Raw genomic sequence first — 22,983 nt, forward strand, 5'->3', positions numbered from 1 at the left:
GCAAGCTAAATAACAGCTTTTCTGAAACACAATGAAACAGATACACATCCACACTTCCTGCTTGCATTTCCTCCTCGTTTTTCTTTGCCTTCCCGTGTCAAATTGAACAAATATCTGCCCATTCAGACCAAAACAATCACCCCTCTGTTTTCGTAAAGTGCTGTAGCTATTCCTCGCTTCACCTGTGTATCACACCCACGTGGAAAACTGCACATCATGCGGCTGTCTTTTATTCTGAAACAGAGACAATAGTCCAGAACAGTCTCCATGTCACTCAGGACTACAGGCTCCACAGAAGTCCAGTTAGTAGAGATGTGATTAATTATACATACATTGATAGAAACAGCATTCATTATTCATGAGCTTCTCAACGCCAAAGCTATTTCCCTCCCTTTCAGCATGATGAAAAGATTTTAAATAATAGGCCCCCTTTGCAGACGTCTGCATTCCAGTGGAGCTGGCTGACGCTAAAGAGGCTTAAGTCAGAGCTGTTGTCTTACAGGGAATCACTGCTCAGACCCAACATGTTTCAAACTGTTGGTGGCTGTGTGGCTTCCTGGGTCTGTGTTTTTGTTTTGTCTTTGTCTGCAGAGACAAGCCTGGTGTGCTTAAGCCTTTCAGAGAGAGAGTTATAGTGTCCACTCAGTGAATAGGGGTCCGCTACGTCAACCAGGCACATAGGAGCGGATAGGTTTTCATTTAACACCTGTTCAGCGTTCAGGTCTGCGTGTGTTATCAGTCGATCGGCAGGTCTGAAAGAAAACCCGCGCATTGCCACGAGATTAGGAGTCACGGTTTTACATACTAAAAAAGCCAGAAGGGAGGAAAAAGACTTAACTATCTGTTGCCTAAAAGAAATCAGCTTATTTTAGTCAAAGCCTGTGGAGCCCAATCAAACTCAAATAGCAGGAACTTCCCCTTTTGGCAAGAGTTTAGGGATTTTCTTTAATTTGGATGTCAGACTGAAAAGTTTTCACACTCCTCTCATCCCAAATCCATTAATGTGTGTATGGCGCCACATGAAAGAGGTAGGTGGTGATTTTTTTTTTTCCTCCTAATCCAGGTAGATTTGGGGGTTTCCATGTTTTAGCAATGATTTCATTTTTCTCAGAGAGTTACTAGATAGCGATTTCTCTTTTCAGTTGTGTCCTACATTAGCTTTAGTTGATGGGGGAGGAGGGGGCACGCTAAATTAGCACACGAGATACTCCCAAAGGTTTCTCCCTCCTCCCCTGGGCTGGCCCTTCAAAAACAACAACAAAAAAAAAAACATTCAGAAACACTACAGATTATGTAAACACATTGCCCTTAAATGCTTACATGAGCGCAGTGACTGAATAAACAGCATAACTTTCAGTCAATTTTGAATTCAGTAAACTTTGAATTAATTTTTGATAAACTCCATGTGCATGAAGACAAGAGAAAAGAGAAATATGTGAGGGGAGCAAAGCAGCTTGCACTCCACAACACTGTGGAGCAGGGCTTGGTACAATTTCGCTTAGCAGCTTAAAGGTGGCTGCCAGTCACATCGGTAGTGCTGTAGTCTCTCTGTCTCCCTCGGCCTCCCTCGCTCTTTTTTCTCTTGCTCACTGTGACAAGGCATCTTTCCAGACATTTTAGTTGGATGGAGATTTGCAGCAGCTCATTACAGACTGGGAGGCTCTGTGAGCGGATGCAGTCACTCGGAGATGGATTGAGTGGGTCTGTTTATTGACATGCCTTAATCTGACACTGGGTAAAGGGAATGAGTCACCGCCTCCAGACACACTACCACATCACAGCCACTCCAGCAGATAGGAAGGCAGCACCTAGGATACAAGTGGAACTTCATCAGCGCTCATTAATCCAACAACCCCAGGCCACTCGCTCAAACAAACCATGTTTACACTGCGCGTTGGCTGGATGGAGGGGTGATGGAGCTTTTCAAAGGGCATGTGTGCAGGTGCTCAGATCCGCAAAGCACACACAAATGCGCATTCTGTTGCTACACACACACATACACACACACACAAACATGTACTCCAGGCCCCAGCTCATCAAAAATCCACCCGCCCTCCTAACCCACAACCCCCTAAACACAATATCTGTGTACAGCAGCTGCTAAAGCTCAGTTGATGCACTTTGTCTCGCAAATCAGAGCCGGTGCTCAAATCAGGGGTGGATGATTGGGCTTGATGCCAAAGTACATATAATAGAAAGGGGCTTTTTTTACTGAGCAGATTTTTAAGCAATTGCGTCACAACAAGGCTAGTCCTGTCAGTGAATTCAGCCACAGTAGCCGAGTTAGCTTTTTGATCCCGCGTGCTGGTGCTTCAACATGAAGCACATCTGGTGCTAATATTTGGGATGGTCCTTCTAGGCAGCTGTCAGGGCCGGGATTGACAGCAGAATATTAGTTGCTTGCACATCAACACTGCCTCTGTAAATCCGGCTTGTTAACAGGACAGCGACAGACAGCCACTGGGGCACAGGAAGAACAAAACAACATCCACTGCTTCATGGGCCGACAGAACTGTATGATTTTGATTATGCTACTGTTTTTTAGTAGATTGTCAGAGACGTAGGAATTAATTTCTTGTGTTTAACATTTAACAACTAGAAAAACAACAGAAACAAAACAGGAAATGTGTGTGAAATACAAGCCAGTCCCGGCCTTTTATGAAGAAACACACGCATGCAGACAGACAGGCGAGACAAGCAAACGGGAATAAATATTGTGTGAGCCAGAAAGAGAACGGCACAGCACAAATTTACAGTAAAACACATTTTCATGCACAAACACACTCATACAGTCACAGTGGGGCAGAAAGTCTGAGCGGGACCTGCTGTTGTCTCCGTCAGGGACTGGGAGCCTGGCAGCTTGAGAGCAGGGGGCATAGGATAGGGGTCCAGATGCAGCAGGCTGAACCCACTGATTCATGAGGGAGGGGAGGGCGTTTCAGCTGCCGAAACACACAGGGATTAGCTGCACTGACTTCATTTAATTTAATTTAATTTGTATTAGGGCCGTCTTTGGGGGCAAACATCGTTTTTCACTGCGGGGGGATATATGGGGTCATGGACGGAAAACAGCAACAGACGGTGGATCTGTGCCTCCTACCGCTGCAGTGGATCCATGGGGGAAGGCAGGGCACTGTATTCTCAGATCTCACACACACACAAGCACCTGAGCACATCCCGCACATCCTTGTTTCCCGCCTTAATTATGTCTTTATTATTAAGTTTAATCTTTTCAAGTGACATGCATTTTAGACCCTGCAATCACCTTTCCATAAAATCTTGAAATTAAGATCTTGAATCCTTTTGTTCTGCCACCACAAACAACATGTAGTAATTTTCGGAGCTTATCAAAGCTCGGCTCTATGCGCTTGTGTGCCTATGTTTGAGCGTGTTGCATGTACACACACTAAGCTGTTATCTACCAAGAACATATCTTAGGGGTGGATGTTTATCTGTGCTGATGCAGATTGGAGTTCTTTTTGTCTCAGTGCAGTGGTACATCATATTATTTGTCTTTTGTTTTTTTCATCGTTTATTTCTCCTAGGCTGATATAGTTTGATGTCCTATAGTTGAGAAATCCTTTTAGTTACCCCCAGGCATCTAATGTGCTTTTACTTGTAATCTGGGAGAAGCAGAGGAAAAAAAAATCTGTACACAATCGAATAATTCAACTCCCCTTTGTGTTCTGTGGAACATGACTTACACTGTTAAGCAGAGGAAGAAAACAACTGCAGTCAGTGAGCGAGTACCCAACATGCCTCCTCACAATTTACAAAAGCGCTGTGGAAAAATATGGCAGCGATCAGCCATCAAGTCTGCTGTAGCCAAAGCCTGCGGTCATATAAAAGCCTCCTCTCCGTCTTGTGCAGGTGACATACTCTGAGAGAAAACTAATGTACCATGCACCGGGAAAAGTAGTTTTATTACAAACACATCCAAAAAATAAAGAATGTGCGTGGAGGCATTGCCTTGTCTTTGCCAGACAGAAAGGACTGTACTGCTGGAGAGCCTGTTCAAGACTATCAGGCACACACTGGCAATCGCTTTTTTCCTCCCCTCTCTCCTCCAGCCCCTATCAAAAGATGTTACTGTGTAAAATGTCAAAGAAAAAAGAGGCAAGAGAAGTAATCTCCTTCTCCTTTTTGATCGCAAGTGGAATAATTGGAACCCTCTTAGGCTCATTACATGAGTTGCCTGCCAGCCAAAAGAAAGCTCATACTGCCCCATCTTCATTCATGTTGGAGCTTTGAAAAATACTGCTTCCTCTAGTAACAACTCTTTATGAGATGCAATGACTAGAGGTCCTGGTACCTACATTAACGGATAATCCAACAATGCCTTTGAAAATATAGCTTTCTACTACCACTGTCAAAAACTGATTCTGAGCAATGGGAGGGAAACAGCAACAATCTGGCTCTGTAATATTGTCATTATGCATATTGCAGCACTTCTCACTCTTTTTTTTGGAAATGCCATTCTTTTCAATTACATAAGGTACAGCATACATGTGACGAGCTCATTTGGACCTCTATTACTAATGGGCCGGTCTTCATTGTTATTACAACATTGCTTGTAATTATTGTGACTCTAATTACTATTACTGTATTACCCAAATTAACCTTATTCTGGGTTTAGATCACCCGCACTGACGGCAGCCAAGACATGCCTATGAAGAATGGCACCAATGTCCCTTCAGATAAATCCAGTATAATTAGCTGCGTGCCTTACAGGGCCTGTGTGATGGTAATAATTAGAGCTACTGTAGCAAAGGTCATGCAAAACAATTTAGAGAGGATGCTGGCTGCATGGGTAATGGGAGGAGAGGAAGGGAGAGCGCAGATGAAAGCGGTGACTCCTCTTCTTTTCCGTCTTTCCGAGATGGAAGATGCACCGTTTGTTACTTTACCTCTGCACTAGCTTCTTTTTGAACCAATGCTCTCAAAATAATAGAAATTGTAAACCCATTTTAATAGCAAGAAGACTCCCAGCTAACGTAGTTTGAATGGATTCATGATTAGATTTGAGGAAAGTGCTACAGGGTGTATCTGTGAACTGGTATCAGCTGAAATCGATTCGCTGCCTATGAGGTGTGATAGCTGCCCCTTCACCCTACAGTTAAACTGTTCATTAGCACAACGAGTTCAAGGTGTATATGCTTATCCTTATAGTTATTAATTGTTAAAGAGAAAGGGAGAGCGACAGAGGCAGAGACAGATATTCAGATCCACTCAAGTCTACAGGTTAATGAGCTGAGTCAAAAATGTTGACACAGAAGTAAACAAGTACTCACACTAAGGTACTTCTATTTCTATGCTCCCCCCATGTGGCTCGGCTCTCTCTGCAACTCCCAGATTGCTCCTAAGCTGAGAGCTCAGGGTTCACAGCCCGGATCCACCAGGAATTCAATCCGCTCCCTCACCTCGTCACCATCACACCCCGATGAGATAAGTAACAGCCTCACACTCAAATATAGCATCTCAAACAACACATATGCTCATTTGTGCTAGATTGGTCTCTATTCCCTGCAGCAACACGGACACCCCATGTACTCCCACCATTCCAAACAACACTTCTTTAGCACTGAGAGATACAAACTAAATCAGCGGGGATGGACATTTCAGCCACTTCTATCTGTCACCTGAACTGTACTTTAGCTGATTAACAGACGTGTTTTGCGTGCTTTTGCTCCTTTATTAAAATAAATGACCAAAGACTTTAGAGTGCATTTTCTAGCAACTAAATAGCTCATAATTTTTGTTCATGTCTGTACAGCATTTAGCTAATTGTTCCACATTCTGGAAAATAAAATACATTTGTAAATCAATACAACATTTACTACGCTAAGTGTAAAGCTTGAACCAGTCCACTTAGCATTAAGGCAGGAAACATCTGAAAAGTTGGCTGAATGAAGACGATCACCTACGTGCACCTCCAAAACAAATCAATTGCTGATTAATTAACATGTTATCACAGTGGTTTAGCTTGTACAAAAGCGCAGTGAATAAGAGTTGAAAGGTGCTGGACTTAGACCGGAGCAGAGACTGTCTCGAGTCTCTGCTGGGTTGCCTGGCAGCCTCATAGTGGTGTCAAAGCTAGACACAAACATACTTTAAATCAAAATAATTTGAGAAAAGCATGCAACACCCATCAGTATGTGGATGCACCAGTATTTGAGTGGTTAATATCAGTGGAACGGATCTCGGCACCAGTCGTGCTAGAAACCGGGATGTCTGTTTTGTTTTTTTTAAGAAAAGCTGTCTACAAGAAAATATTTTTAATTTAATAGTAAATGTGGAACAACTGTTAAATATAGGAACATTTCCACAGTCTTTTAATCTTGACATATGCTTAGATGGTTTTTTTTGATACTCGAGTAGCCTTACATTTATTTTTAATTTTTTTCCGAACAAAAGCTGAAGCCAATGTGTCAAGCAGTTAATAAATGTACGTGTGAAAGTGATTAAAGGCAACAAGAACTTCACTCATGAAGTGTCAGACAACTAATTTAGATGCCTTTTTTTCCAGTTAGATTCTACTTACTGATGAAATTCACTCGGGCGGGAGCTGAGGCATACGCTAAGATCCATATGTCTTTGTGACTGCGGGGGTTTAAAACCCGTAAATTGTGATTATCATTGATCTCAGTTGTCAGATGCCTAATCTCTATGACTCATATCCACACTGGCCACATTGGGTGACGACAAACCGTCCTCCCCCACATCTGAAGCCCCAAACAAGTGTTGAGGGAAGCAGTGATAAGCAGGTCCTTATCCTTTTAAAGACACTCCCGTAATCCAACAGTGGTGGGAGGAGGGGGGAGGCTTCAGCTTTGAGGGATTTAGTCTGGATTATAGCTAGTCCTCCCAAATTAAACCAAAAGTCAGCTTTCTGCAGTTGCTCATGCAAGCTGGCAACTGGCTTGTTACCAGCGCTACAAACAGGGCAAACGATGATGCTCTATAATTAGAATTTTTTCTCGCTCAGCCATCAGATGAACAAACGAAGGCAAAACAGCAGCACAACCAGACCCACCTAAACTGAATATTCTGCTGTTTTGTCCCCCTTCGCTTCCCAGCTGACCTCCTGTCACGACACTCAAAATGTCGTCCATACTTTGTACCTGACTCTCGTTGCCAACCGGCTTAGCCACAGACAAGCTTCTCAGCCAGGGCAAGGCTGCTCTGTCCCCGTTGATGCAGCTTCCCACGGCAAAACAAGGCCAAATCTGGGGCTTAGAGGCTAAAATAATCATTACTTGGTAGCGAACAAATGAAAAGTCAGAACACTACTCCTATGTCTGTCCTCCCCCAGCACACTTGGTATTTTGTCTGCTGTCCTATAACATTTTGGCCTTGGACTGAGAGTGTAACAAAGCCAAGACTGGACTGTCTTTTCATGGAACATATAGTTTACTCACAGGAATCCACATTTAAAAGATAATAAATTCAAGGAAAAGTTTGACATTTGGGTGACTATTGATACCACTCACCTAGCAGTATATTCAATATAATACAACTGGTTATCTAAACTCATTACAATGACTGGAAACTGGCAGAATCCAAAAGACTTGGTAACAAAATCTGTGTGCCAGCACAGATAAATCTCACTAATTAATTCATGATATCTTGTTTGTTCAATGTATACAAAAAAAAATAAAAATTCTCCTTGGCCAAGAAACTTGCATGACAAGGTATCAGAGAAACTCTCAAGCAATAAGAAAAACAATTAAAATTTTCAGAACAAGCTTACAACGGTTTCTTTTCAGCAGAATGTTTGACCATTTTGCGAAGCTGAAAGAATTCTTCCCCTTGCGTGCATTGTTGTTGTTCCTTTGTTTGCATGTACCTACGTATATTATGTTGACGCACTTGAGTCTTAACAAGATTAAGGTAACAAGTACAGACATGCAGACTCCCTTACTCACTAGCTCCCCTTAAGACTGAACATGGAACAGCTAATCTTGAACTAAGGAGGTTACTGGGATACGTACTGCACTCGGAGCAATCTGACAAAGGCCGAGCGCTTTTCATTCATTAACTTGGCTGCCTGTGCTGGGGTATGTCAAATTGTGAACGTGAGGGGAAAGTCAAATCTCATTCCCCATTGTGCTCCACAGCCAGATGACTGAACCCCGAATATTGTTTTCCGATGCCATAAGAGAGCGCAAAGATGGGGGTGAAGTCATTATCAATTCCCTTGCAAGGCAATAATAACTATCTTCATTAGTAGTGTTTTCATCTTCTGTGCTCAGACCAGAGTAGATATCTAATCGGTTCCCAAGCACGCATTCTTGTCTTTCCAACTTGACCCGGTATCACTCAAGCAAAGAAATGGTTTCCCGCCTCCCTGGAAACCAGATATGGGTGTAAATAATATGCTTGGGCACAGGAAAACAAACCTGAGTGAAACAGGCCTACCTGAATTGCTTTCAGGAAAACTAGATAATCAAAATGCAAAATAGCCTTTGATAGAAAAATGAGCCGAGTTCTAACAACAAATCCCCTACAACTAACCTCAGCAATTTCTCCTCCTGAACTTTTATTTGTATTCAGTGTTTGGGTTTTTAATGTAATCACACTTCATTCAGAGCTCCATCAATGAGCCATTCTGATTTATGTCAGGCTGAATCAGACTTACTGCTTAGACGTTTGCAGACATCATGAATGAAAAAAGGAGCCACACACTGAACACATTAGGGGTCCCACCGTCTCCTCAGACAGGGGGACAATGGGTTAGGGGGCAGAGATAAAGGAGGGGGATAACAGGGGTGAAGGAATGGCTGACGCTGATCGGGCAGAGAAGAATGGCCGAATGGGAGAAAAGAAAAGAGGGGGCCCAAGACACTGGCCACACAGGGCAGAGGGAACGCGAGGGCTCTGAGAGACCTATACTTGGTCATAGCCCATTAAGCTGGCTGGGTGAAAATGCTACAGCTCATTACATGCTCTGCCTCTGTTCTGTGGATGAACAATGCACAATTACGCTGCCCTGCTGCTCCTCTAGCCATACTGCTGCATGCCTCTGAGGCGGCTGATATTGCCGCTATAGTGGCTCGCCTGCCAACAGCCTCCCTGCTCATCAAACATCCCATACATGCGCTCCCTAATGCAAATCCAGGTTTCTGTCTAGAAACAAAAGCACACTATGAATTTGCTGAATTAAAATAAAAGGTAGGGAGAAACAGAAAAGGCTGATCCAAGACTGGAGTGAACAGGACAAAGGCATAATGCAGCATTCTGTGTGAATAATAACTTTTTTTTCTCTTTTGTCTTCTCTTTAAATTCTTTTTCTTTTTTTTAGACATTGATGATTGTGTTGTTTCCAGCAGAATTAAGTTTGACCCGATGTTGCAATTACGCCAAAGCCAGGTGCAATCCAAAAATATACATCCAAATCTAACAAAAGTAAAGACACTGTGACAATATCTGCAATGCAGTGAACAACCAAGCTCTGGATTCCTCTATCCGCCAGCAAATTGGTTCACTTCACGTCTTCCTCTTTTCCATTCCACAATTATGCATGCAGAAGTTGACATTTAATCTGATGGGGGAAATGCTAACTAACATCGTCCTGCTCCCTCTTTGTTTAAGGCAAAAAACAGGACACTCGTAAAGGTCATTCTTCCCTGGTGTCAGAGCTGCTTGGAAAAGTTTCCGTTTGCCGGGAGTATTGTTATGTTTCACAGGATCCCTCCCCCATTTCCCTGTCATTCAAAAAGCAGAGCATCAGCACTCAGGAGAAAGCCCTGGGAACTCTTTTAACAATGTGCTACCAACTCAACACTTGAGTTTAACTGCAACCTGCAGTTCAACTAAGAAAAAGTCAGAAAAATGACATTCAAGATTTTTAATTAATACCTTTTCTCTCAACACAATTTGGATGAAATTAGTTTTTGGCACGGCCGTTACATGAGAATTTTAATTACTTTTTTTTTTTTGGTTTTGTTGTTCCATAACAGATCGCAAAAAGAAATATAAAAAAATAATAATAAAAAATACCCAAAATGGGTGGCAAGTCTTTTGTTATTCTTATTTGTACGGAGGAACAAATATATTCAAGGAGTGTCAATGTTTTTTTTTTGTTTGTTTTTACAGGGCATGTCTATACACATTGGAGAAATGCTTCTGTTTTAATATTCCTAAGCCACAGGGACGGAGGTGGACTCATTCCTCTTGACACATACTGAATGCCGCAGAATAAGTATTGTGAGCCTCCACTGCAAACAGATTTGATTGCTGGCCATAACAAGTCTTGGGGTTTGTGTTTCTGCATGTGTAAGCTGACCTTTTCTATCCTATATTAATGTAAATACAGGCGTTTCCACCACATGCAGCAAAATCTGCATTTATTTTCTTTTCCTTAAATCTCCACTTACTCTTGTTTCACACTGAAAAGAAGTTTGAAACTCAAGCCTTAAAATGTGTGAACTGCTGCATATGTGATCACGTCAAAAATGTCTCAACAAACCCATGCTACATTTTCACACTACATGTTCCAGAGCTTTGCGACTTGAGTGAAGGATTTTCATGAAAGAAAACAAAATGTATAAATTAAAGAAGGAGCGCTGCAGGAAACTCATTTAAATGGGTAATTACGTCCGTGCAGCATTGCTTGCAGGGCTTAACAAGGTGCGTAATGATGTCCCCTTCCCCAGCGATAAACATCATCACTATGTCCATTTCCTTCACTCCATTTAGCCCTTTCTCAATTACAGGTGGACCCATCAACCTACAAGCACAATGCCATTATACCCCTTTTCGCATTTAGATACGCGTCCAGTAAAAATCTTAGAACATAAATTGTTGGACGTCTATTGCTGTAGCAATTTTTGGATCCACAAACATCTTCGCTGTTTTTACAAGAAAGCTAATTCTTTCCATGCGGTGGAGCTTTTAAAGTAGTTTACAGAGTACGTTCCTTTTCAGTGCCGTTATCTTAAACCAACGAGAATTGTTCAAAGGGTTGAGGAATGATTAAGTTGATTATATACATATGATTTAACTTTTTTTAGTTTGCTGTAATTGTGTGTTTGTGCGTCTAATTATGTTGATTTTAGTCTGGTTGATCTGCGGTAGCACTGATATAACGATTTTCAGACAGGATTTTGAGGATAGTGGTTTGACTCTGCACTTCGAGTCAAACCACTATCCTTTGTTAGCACCATTCCTCACATCTGCAAGATCTGTGTAAAATAATCCTAACAACTGTTTTTACCAGGGAAAAAGAGCATCTCGTACAAGGAACAGAAACGTGACATGATTGCTTTCTGTAGAGGTTAATATGATTTGTGCAATAAAATCTCTTCCTCATCCTAACACTTCACTTTACAGAGAAAAATAACATGTTTCAGGCAGCAGCAGTACAGGTTGAGGAAAATCATTGACATTCTATAAATAGATCTCTCTCCCCTCTTCTCTCCCACTCGGTTCTCTCCTTGATTTTCTAGGCCTTGCCATTTTTCTACAGTATTTCTCCCTCTGTATAATCCATACAAATCGCATGTGGTTAAGGACAAATACAGTACAGTAACATGTGTATATCAACCATTGTCACTCATGTGTTTGGACCGTTAAGCTCTTTTGGCTGGATGCTCCGATCCCAACGGGTGGATTGTAACCCGGCAGGCCTGGATTCCTCTGACTGGCTGCCTGCGGTTGTTATGTCATTTCACTGTACGTCTGCAACATCAAGAATGACATGCAGTGATGGGGTGTTGCGGGTTAGGGTCAAGGCTATAAAAACCCAACCGAGTGTAAAACTAACGCCGGTTGTACATGAACTGAAAACCATCTTGTTGAGTAATGTTGCTCAATCACCCACAGCTCTGCCACTCCTGTGTGTTAAACATGTTGGGAGGAGCCAGCCGAGGGAGGTTACGAGAGGGCGCCGAGTCCATCACTGTCACACTGTTAATTTATTTCTGACAGACACAGCTTTATTCCACCTTACAAACAATGACACTTGAAAAGCAGTGCATTTCTGAAGTGTCTGCCTTACAAATAACCCCTCTAAATAATTAACAGGTTTATCTGCCACTCAATCAGTGTGCGTCTGTAGCTTTTGGAGATGAAACAATTCTTTTTCAAAACGCCTTGAAAAGAGGAGACTTTAAAGAATGCAAAATATTCCTCCCAATCTTCAGTTGCAGGGAAAATAAATAAAAAGCACTGCCTTTAAAGATCAAGGAGTTGCAGTATGCATCCCTTTCGCTTATTTCACAAAAGCCGTACACATGCAATTGCGTCTTCACACTATGATTGGTCTCTGACAAACTGTTTGCAGCTGAAGTGCTTCTGTATCATCAGCGACTTCAAGGAACTGGCTAATTGCTCTCTAGCCTTTTGTCATTAACCCTGCACAAATGATTTTTTAAACTTCTTTTTAAAAACAATTGATCTAAATCTCAAAAGTTAATCTCCACCCCGTTGTAAATACAGAAACAATGACTCATGATATTTTCAGTTTACTTAATGAAAATGTCAGGCCCATTCATTCTATTCACTTTCAGGAGCCAAAGAAGTACTAAGCCAAGGGTGAGATGCTGCAAAACTAATACCGGGCACTTTTACATTTTGAAGGGCTTCCAACTGTCTCCAGCTGCAGCAATGCACGCATTCAGCCACAACATGGGAGCCAAGACCAGACAAGGATTTTACTTCCAGTTTCTGCTTCTCTGCTCTCCATGTTGTTCTTACACTTTCACCCAGTGATGTCCACTGCTTTCTGTCAATCACAGCTTGTTCAAGACAACAAACAAATAAACCTAAACGGTTTTGCCAAACACAGTCGGCAAAGAGAAACTGCAAATGAAAGTCCGTCCTCCGCTATGCCAGTGTATTTTTTATACTAATACTGAGGCACTGCTGAGGGAGGAATGCAGAGGAAAAACGGTCGTAGGCTCTCCCGTAAGATCCTACACTAAAATGACAGAAACTACCGTGGACATCTTTGCCACATTTAGAGCCAACCACATCTGAAGCAGAGAGCTGATAATATCTCTACAGCCCTAAAAGAGCACTTTAAATGCAGAAACACAACAATGTTTGATTATTGAACACGTTGGATTACGCCTCTCATTTCTGCTACTGTGAGTTTTCGGAGTCGTCCATAATGATGAGATATGATAATGTCACAGCCCATATTTCAAATAAATGTGACACTCCATAAGAAAGACTGTGTATGTGCGTGAGCATTCGTAAGTACGTGTGTGGGTGCAGATTGGCAGTTTCAACAGTTGTGTAGTATGCACTGACAGCATGACATCTACTTTGCATGCTCAATATGACACGTTTGAATGCTCCCATGCATATTGCCCTGATGTGAAGTGATAGCGAGGGATGTGCAGCCTCGGCGGAACCACTCCCTGTTGTCTTTCCTGCATCAATATCCAAACGGCTTCCTCACTAACGGGGAAAAACAGCAAGGCTGGTGCAGCAAGATCCCTTGTCAGTTGTTTGCTTTGAATTATCATTTTCTTATTTAGCATCCTTTTATTGACCGGGAGAGCTGAACAAACTCACACAAAAGGCGCACTTGTGTTTTTATCACAATTTGGACCTGACACTGAGGCATACAATACAATACAATATCACAAAGACTTATGTAAGAGTGGCGCACTTATAAAAAAAAAAAAGGACTGTGGTGAGCATCTGGAGGATGATTGCTTCGATTATCGTTTAACTAAACCTCTGAACGGACTCCCTACTGATTACAAAACATTTTACACCATGTAGGGCAATGTCCAATCACCTTTTTCTAATTCTTTTATCCCTTTTTCTGATTAATTTACCACCCGTCTAAAAGAAAAACCATCATTCCCTTACCTGAAAAAGGCTAATCGATAAAGTGAGATAACTCATTTTCCTGCTGTGCTCATTATCTGGAAGCACAGGTGTGAGAAGCCTTAGTACGCATTACAAATTCAAAAACACATTCTAGCCAAAGGCCATTCCTTTACTGTATAATTGTCTCCCCCACCAAGTGATTCACTATAATTAAGCCATGGAAGACAGCTCTATTCTCTTGTGAGCGTTCATATTAGTGCTACCACAGGCAGGTCTAACAAACATCTTACAGCTGATGCTTTTCAAAACAATGGACAGTGATGTTCGGGGAGGTATATACTGGTACACATTCTCACAAGGGACAATGCAATATACACAATGCAATCGCAGGCATGAGGCCATTGGGGAGACTTGTCACTATTATCTTGGCCAAGTCTGCTGTGTGTGTGGGTGTGTGTGCGTGCGTGTGCATGCCAGTGTGCTTTGTCTGAAGCAGGAAAAGCTCAACTCCAGCTCTCTGACACAAGCAGGATGCTCACTGCCCCGCATAAACTAACAATAGTGGAGAATTTGGCATCCATCAAAAACATAAATTACAAATAGACACATGCCCATATCCTGTTTCCCTCCATTAGCCGACCAAATGTGGCCACGCTCTGATGGCTACGATGATTTTAAACTACACGTATGGAAAATAAACAAACGCAGAGACGTGACTGCGCCTTGGTGTACAAACTAAAAGCTCTTCTGCAGAGGACTAATGAATCATAGATAATTATGAGGTTGCCCTCAGGATGAAAAAAATTTTTTGGGGGGGACAGAGCAGCCTTGATAATCACAACAGAGCAGCCACTCATGTGTCCTAGCCAGTTGATAGGATAAGGGTGGAGGACTTGTGGAGTCAAGTGGTTTCAAGCCCAATCTTGCTCATTGTAACAAAGCAATTATCAGTCATTTCACCGCTGTTTGTTTGTGCTATAAACGGCATTGCAATTACACCAAAAACATTTTTTATTTAAGAGCAACATTTGTACATACTGTATGCCTCCTGTCGCTTGCAAATGTCACAATGGGGGTGGTTGGCGGGGGCAATAACAACTGTTGCAGTGCTGGGTTACTCTGCCTGAGGTTAGGGCATGCTCTTGCCGCCACTCTTCCTTACTTTTTCGATCTCACACACACTCCCTCTTTTTCTCAGAAAATGTGCGAAGGCCGGGTCAAAGAGATGTTTGTCAACATCAAGTGCAAGAAAGGGAGAGAGGGAGGCTGCATGCTAAACAGCCCCGGCATCCTATCAAGCCAATCTGCCGCCTCAAACAAAATGAGAAAACATGGTCGGGGCTCGGACACCTGGCACTAAGGCTCGAGATTCATCCTCGCTCGCTCGTTCTCGATCTGCCCTCACACTGCTTTATCAAGACAACTCCAAGCTTTGCATAAAGATTCATTAAAATCTGCATTGTTCGTCTCCGTTTCCACTTTTTCATTAGCTGAATACAAATAAAGGGTGTCTTAATCTTGCGGCAAATGCGCTTTTATTGAATGGTTCAGCCAAAGAGAGAGGACGCTGCCGGGGAGTTTCATGGCGCGAGTTAAAATGACACATCCACCTCTTTCTTTGGCTGAGAAACGGTGGAAAAGACCTGCGTGGCACTACCTACCAGCAAACACAGTCACAGCATACGGGTCACTGCATGTACCTGCTGTATCCCCCACCTCTCCCTCCACTGACCGGATAACACCACAGGACAGCCCCCTCCCTCCCGCAACATTTCCCATTATTTGCACTTGCGTTATTCACACACACACTCACCCGGAACCGGCTCAGACAGACTCAGTAAATCAGCATGCCTGTAAGTAGGTCTCATTGACCCCTCAGGATCCATTGGTGCCTGGATCTCCCTGGATCATCCAGTCAATATATCAATATCCATCCTGTGTTTCATGCTTCAGGAATGTCAAACAGAGATTGGACTCATCAATTACAAGCGTGTAAAGCTGGATCTTATTTGCTGCGGTATATATGAATGAGCATGATAAACATTCGCATATAAACACACACGGACGCACATCTTTTCTCTGACACACACACGCACACGTCCCTTCCTCCCATGGGATCAAGGAGAAGTGGGTCATGAAGAGAAAGAGGGAGGTTGCCAAAAGAATCCAATAGAGGAGTTCATACATACAAAAATCTATAAACTAAAGATCAGCTGGTCGGCATACACCTGTCAGCTTGAATTGTCTTTCAGGTCAGACTTTTGCTGCTCGGCTGGAGCCATGCATGGCACGTCAGGGAGATTCAATGGCTGGCTGTGCAGAGCGGCCATGCGGCAACACTGCAGTCAAATGGACAACATACAGATTTAAGCAATAATTATTCTTTCTGCTAGCACCTGTAATGATGTGTGGTTGAGCTGATTAGCCTGGTCAATACATCTGCCGGGTGCACAAACTCCTGTTCTTTTTTTTTGTAACAGCTCAGCATGCACAAATAAAAAAAAAAGAAAAGGAAAGAAAGAAAACAAGTGGAGTAAGAGAGGCCAAAAAATCCACTTTGCCATATTCTTCTTGGCAAAGAGCTCTCATCACAGGTCAGCTTCAGTGGCTCGGCACCTTGAAATGCCTTGAAGGATTCCACTCAGATTGACTGACATATTGCCATTTCAAATAGCTCAGCTTTCTCCATCAATAACAGACAGACATTTCACTGACACTTTATCCTTCAGTACAATAGAATGATAAATATCACTAGACCTTGAGATGTGTTGAAATGTGGTGCATGGAGTCTCTATATTGCTTTCTTAAGATTTAGTTTGATCAGGGAGACCTATTGATTACGATTAATGAAAAAGTGAATCTACAAACGTAACCGTTACTTCACTGCTACTAAAACATTTAATCATGGGAATCAATTTGAAAATCAATAACACCCCCTTTATTCTAAACATAACAGCCAAAGCAGCCCAGCCAAAGATCAAGGACAGAGCACAGTGGATTGTATCTCACCTCTGGCAGTGGCATGCCGTTGATGATGAGGTCTGGCTGCTGGTGGCCCTGCCCTGTGAACGGGTGCTGATAGCCGTGGTTGGGAGCTGCATTGCGTGAGTTCTGGTTCTCCACGTTGAGGAAGGTGCTCTCGGAGCGCCTGCAGCCCAGCGGCAGGCTCTGCTGGTGGTAGTCGAAGTAGTTGAGCGAGGAGGTGAGAGACGAGCAACTCACCACATTCATCTTGTCTGTCTCCTCAACGTCTCGTGGCACCAAGCGGATGTCGTTCTTGCTCAGCTTCTTCTTCTTGCTGGACTTCTTCTGGTTGCCATATGAGTACTCCGCCACCCTGCGCAAGTAGAAGAAACTGAACAGACTCAATAAAGCAGTGTTCTGCCTTCCCCTCCCCCGTCCACACGGTCAAAAAGCTTGCCCGCCATGCCAGCCAGGGCGCTGTTCGACCATGGGATCCAGACAAAGGGCTCATTGCCCCTGTCCAGAGATGGAACAGCACACCTAAGTGACTTCCCAATCCCAGCTTGCAATAGAGCTGTCATTCCATGTTTGTCTGCATTTGCATGCTCAACAATCAACTTCACACAATCACAAACAGGCAGACAATATGCAAACATGCCAAAACCACAGAAGCAAAGCAAAAAGAACACATTGATACTGAGCAGCACTACCGGTATATGCAATCATATTCAAAGCACACAGCCCACACTAATTCCATTTTTCTTTCATTATCAAGCGAGCCCAGTAGCAATACCGAGTGCAGGAGAACTGCAGATTCAAATTCATTTAGCTGCTCTCAGTGGCTGCTGCAAACTTGAACTGAGTATTTTGACTTTAATAAGACCAAATGAGCAACACAGCCATGTTTTATCAAAGGCTCCTCAGACTGGGGGAAATATCCTTTCTTCGCAGAGCCTTGCAGTTTTCCACAGGAGAACAGATGCTAAGTACTCTACAGTGATGACTACAAACCTTGCAAGACATATTCTATTAAATTTGTGTTGTTTTTTAGCCATCTGCATTACTTTAAAGTCTGGGAGAGGTCATTTTTAACATTATGGCATAGAGCATATGGTTTATTTCCCACATTTAGCCCACAACACAACTATAGCTACCCATGAAATTACAAAATCTGGAACGCCTCTGGTCCTGTCTCTTGTCTTCCATGAAATGCCTCTGCTGTTCTAGGCCCACCAACCTTTCTTCCTCACTAAAATGCCGTACTAATCTTCTGTCGCTTCTAAAATCACACTGGCTAAGAAGAAGCACCATTGTAGTTCGTCTTTTTCATCTCTCTTTTAGATTGCATCTTGAAAACAGCTCCCACCTCCATTCTTTTCTCCCTTGATTCAGAGGAATGAAAATGGGCAGCACCCATGGCTCCATCCCTTTTTCATTTATCATTTTAACATGTTGTCTCTCTACTTTGTGCCCAAATTGAAATCTAGGAAGGGAAATCTTCAGAGTCAGACAGACTGACAGAGGACAAGCAGTAAATTGGAGATAACTGCTCCTCATATTCGAGGTGGCGACTGAGAAGCAGAGCACATCAGTGCTGATTAAAGCACCCAGCAGGGAGAGTGGCTCACACTAGGAGAGCAAAGTACTGGGAGCAGTTTTGAATTTAGAATTTGTTGTTGCCTATTGGTGTATCTTCTCTGAACAAACTGACATAGAAAATATGACAAACTTTTTGTTCTCGATGCGAGCACACTGATGTCCCTGCATTTCCATTCCCGTTTACAAAGTATTTATGGACAGGAGATATCACTTCCTCTTGTCAACAATCTAAAGGCAGGGTCACTCTTGACAGTAAACTAGTAATGATTTGTTATATGATTTTCCTCAAACCTATTACAGGTGTTAAACAGACACAGAATGAATATCTCTAATCTCTGCGACTAACGAAATGTCGAAAACCACTTCTGATTATTTCAAACCCAATTGACACGAGGATAAAAAACATAATTGCCAATCAATACTGAGTCCAATCAATACTGAGGGAGTTTTACATCTTTTATTTTTTATTTATTTATTTTTTTTTTTTGTGTGTGTGACCACTAATGCTTGAAAAATGACGTTAACTCCAAATCAACAAAAATTACGTTTGGAGCAAAATATGATTATAGCTTCAGGTTAAATTCTCAAATCCAATCTATATGTAAATTTATAGTGGTAATGTGGCACAGGGAAATCAAAGCCAGAACTGATGCTCAGATTGATGAACAAAACAGAATATCCAATATGCAAGGACGGGGAAAATAATAATCGGCTCCTTTCCATGAAACTGTATTAAGTTAATGACTCTGATATGTGTTTTTTTTTTTTGTTTTTTTTTCTTACAGGACATCTGTACTGCGTTTTTAATTGTTACTTTTCTTTTACTGCATGGTAGTTGCTATACCCTGATATACCCTGGTGTAGACGAAACCAGAGGGGAAACGGAATGATCCTAGAAGACTGAGCATAATGACACTAGATTAAAGCTGATAAGAGCCAATCAGCCACGGTGGACGTTAAATAATAAATGTCTGGGACTGATATTGAGCCAGTGGGACGTTAATTGTCCGGCAACACACCCGCAAATTGAACATGACAGTTGAACCGTCGTATTTATGAGTCAATTGGTTACAATGGAAGAATTGAATCCATCAATCACGTTTCCCTAACACGGAACAGTGGGCCTCAGCAGAATGTGTCTGATTTAAAGCGTTCTGGTTTATTTAGGTCTAACTCGGTTTCAGCTGTGGGGTGGGGGTGGTGGGGGGGGGGGGGGGGGTCTGCAGTCCTCACATCAGGGCCTCAACATGCCGCACGACAAAAGCAATGCACTGGCAACTGGCAGTTTCAGGCGCGCCACACGCACGGTCTCTCTCTCTCTCTTTCTCTCTCTCACACACACGCACGGGATTTAGTCAGTACCTGCAGTTGTATGTCCGGATCTCCTTGTTATCCCTCTTGCACTTGACCGCCACAAAAATCATGGTGATAAACAGGATAGCTGCAATAGAGCCCAGGGCGATGATGAAGATGAGAGACAGGTTGACAGGTCCAATAGGCTCCTGCGCGTTCAGGTCTGGTGAGAGGTACACCACGATGTAGGCCGAGGCGGACAGGGAGGGTTTTCCGTGGTCCCTCGCCACTACCGTGATCTCGTAGGTGGATTTGGCGTTTTCTCCAAACATCCTGGTGGAGCGCACCTCTCCGTTCACCTGGTCGATTTCAAAGAAAGCCCTGTCCCCCTCTGAGATGGTGTAGGTCAGCCGCCCGTTCTCCCCCTCATCATAATCATCAGCTTTCACCTGGGTCACCATGTAACCCACCCCAGCGTTTCGTGGGATGGAAACCTCCGCTGTGCCATTAACCAAGGGAGGGTTTGTCATAACAGGTGTGTTGTCGTTGACATCCAACACCACTATACGCACCGTAGCGTTACTTGATAAGGAGGGATTACCGTTGTCTCTGGCCAAAACTTTGAAATCAAATGTCCTGGTGTACTCATGGTCGAATGATCTCATGGAGTAAATGCGGCCTGATGGGTTGATGCTGACATATGTGTTTACATCCATGTGCTTAATCTCACCAGGGACTATGGAGTATGAAACTGTGCCATTCATCCCCAGGTCTGGGTCTTCTGCTGATACTGCTAGCAGACACGAACCAGGGAGGTTGTTTTCCATCACCATCTCTTGGTAGTGTGGCTTAAGAAAGTGGGGAGGGTTGTCATTTTCATCTGTGACTTTCACTACCAAAGATTTTGTGGCGCGTAAAGGAGGGATGCCACTGTCCTCCGCTTGGATGGTCAGGTTGTATGTGTCCTTTTGCTCTCTGTCCAGCCTGCCATCAACAAGTATAGTGGAGAAGCTCTCATATTCTTGCAGCCTGAACGGAACATTTCCCTGCAACCTGCACTGCACTTTGCCGTTTGCCCCAGAATCCTTATCTGACACCCTCACCAGCGCAATGACATATCCACGCTGTGCGTTCTCACTAACTTCCACCATCTCTGTGTTCAGTGAGAGTAAACTGATGATCGGTGGGTTGTCGTTCGTATCCATCACATTCACTGTGACTTTGCAGTGAGCTGGGATAGAGTTGGGACCTAAATCTTTAGCCTGGACGTCGATCTCGTATATTTGCGTTGTTTCATAATCCAAAACACCATTGACGGTGATGATCCCTGATCTGGGGTCAATTTTGAAAGCATCCCTCGTTTTCTCGGTGACGTAACTGTTGAAGGAGTATACAACCTCTCCGTTAGTGCCTTCGTCGGGATCCGTTGCATTCAGGTCTATGACTAATGTATTGATGGGGGAATTCTCCATCACATTAACTGTGTACACCGGCTCGTCAAAAACCGGGTTGTTGTCATTGGAATCAATTACCTTGATATTTAGCTGGACCGCGCCTATCTTTGGAGGGTCTCCTCCATCTTCTGCGCTGATTTCATATGAATAGTGGGACTGTGTCTCCCTGTCTAACGATTTTTGCACAACAAGCTCAGCAATTTTGGACCCATCCCCTCTCGTCTTAATTTCTAGTCCGAAAAGCTCATTTGGGGTGATGGAATATGATTGCACTCCAAAGATCCCCGAGTCCGGATCGCTTGCCCCCTCTAGGGGAAACCTGGTACCAGGGGAGGCATTCTCTGAAATCTCAATGTCAATATGGCTCGTTGGGAATCTTGGTGCGTTATCGTTCAAATCCTCAATTTCAACTTTGATGACACAGATCTCCATAGAGTTTGACATCACTTCTAGGGAAATAATGCACTTCGGGTTTTGTCGGCAAACTACATCCCGGTCTATTTTCATCTGGGTTGTAAGGATTCCGGCTGGACTGAGTTCCACCCATCGTGGTTCGGAATTGGAAATAACCCTCAAGTACGGGGGCTGCGGTGCAATCTGAAATCCTTGCTTTAGTGCGTCCTTTGTCACGTTTCCAATCACTGACCCGGGCTTCATCTCCTCGTTTATTCCATACTTTAGGTTGATAACCGCCTCAGTCCCGACCCAAAATATAAGAAACACAGCAGTTAATTGTATTAATTCCATCTCCTTGGTGTGCATTGTACCTGTTGAGTTTTTCTGTGCCTAATAAAGACCCTAATAATTACGCACAAAGACGCACGTCAGAGAAAACTGTAAAAAATATGCAAATGAAACATCTCATTAAAATGTCCCGAAAAAAGTGTTTTGGTGATGAATATCTCTTGTGTACGCAAATTATATCATGGCGTGAATGCTAGAATTCTAACAAGTCCTTATTTTACTCTTCTCGGGCAGAGCACATCCTCCGGTTTACTGCAGCAGATGAAACACTGGGAACGACAGATCTGTGAAAACATGCTGAATCTTCTCACAACAGTGATTTAGTCGTATAAATCCGTGCAGCTCTCATCAAGCGGCAAACTGGTCTTAAACATAACTCACATAATGAACTGTCCATTTTCAAGTGGGCTGGCAGCAGGGAAAACACTCGGATTGCAGGCGCAAAAATGAAAATTCCTGTGAGCAAGTCCACAAGAATTTTTTAATCGTCCGTGCAGATGAAGTAATGGGGCTTAAAAGTCCGTGATAAATTCTCCGCCTTGATGCCAGTCAACATTCAAGTCGCATTTTGGATAAACGTCTTGTTCTGTGCCATATAGTACAAGCAGCGATGTCGTTCCTCTTTTCTTGGCAGCTATAGGCTTTGAAACTGCACATCTGATGAAAAAAAAAAGCTTAAAAGATCTGCAGCCACACAATTATTGAACAGCCTAAGTCCGGATATCTTTGCCTAAAGAACAGGGGTGCAATTGAATGAATGTCTCATCACATCACTCAAGTCCCGATTACCTTTTTATTTCCAGCAGATATAGTCTTTCATCCCCTCCGAAAGTCTTGAAGCTTTTACTTACTAATTAATGTTCTCGTGTCTCACTTGGAAAAAGGCGTCACATACCCCGATTATTAGTCCTTGCAATGCAAAAAAAAATCCGTTGAAAATATAGCCAAAAGCCAGTGGGAGGATACGATGCCAGAGCCTACTGTATGTTCAAACCGCATTTCATATTGAGCTGCAGCAAACTGAAGCACAGTAGCCTATATCCAGCCGGGCTGGGACAGAAAAAAAGAGAAATCACCACTCGTTGCCAGTAGGCTGTCTAGTTGACTCCAACAAGCGCTCCTCTCGCTTCACTGGTGCACACTG

The 22,983-nt window shown here is 43.1% G+C and overlaps 1 protein-coding gene across 2 annotated transcripts in view; it reads right to left on the reverse strand.

Moving 5' to 3' along the window:
• Nucleotides 1–21,857, reverse strand: part of pcdh19 (protocadherin 19) — a gene marked incomplete at its 5' end in the record, with an annotated part of 50,274 nt that extends 28,417 nt beyond the window's left edge. Inside the window, 2 exons of one of the 2 annotated variants that reach the window (XM_084549489.1) lie at nucleotides 16,795–17,140; nucleotides 19,711–21,857. In XM_084549489.1, the coding sequence (XP_084405615.1) occupies nucleotides 16,795–17,140; nucleotides 19,711–21,857 (2,493 nt within the window). The remainder of the gene's footprint in view (nucleotides 1–16,794; nucleotides 17,141–19,710) is intronic. The other variant, XM_084549490.1, reaches the window with a different exon arrangement.
• Nucleotides 21,858–22,983: the final 1,126 nt, after the last annotated feature.

This window comes from Chelon labrosus, assembly GCF_963514085.1.
Source record: "Chelon labrosus genome assembly, chromosome: 8".
Lineage (NCBI taxonomy): Eukaryota > Metazoa > Chordata > Actinopteri > Mugiliformes > Mugilidae > Chelon > Chelon labrosus.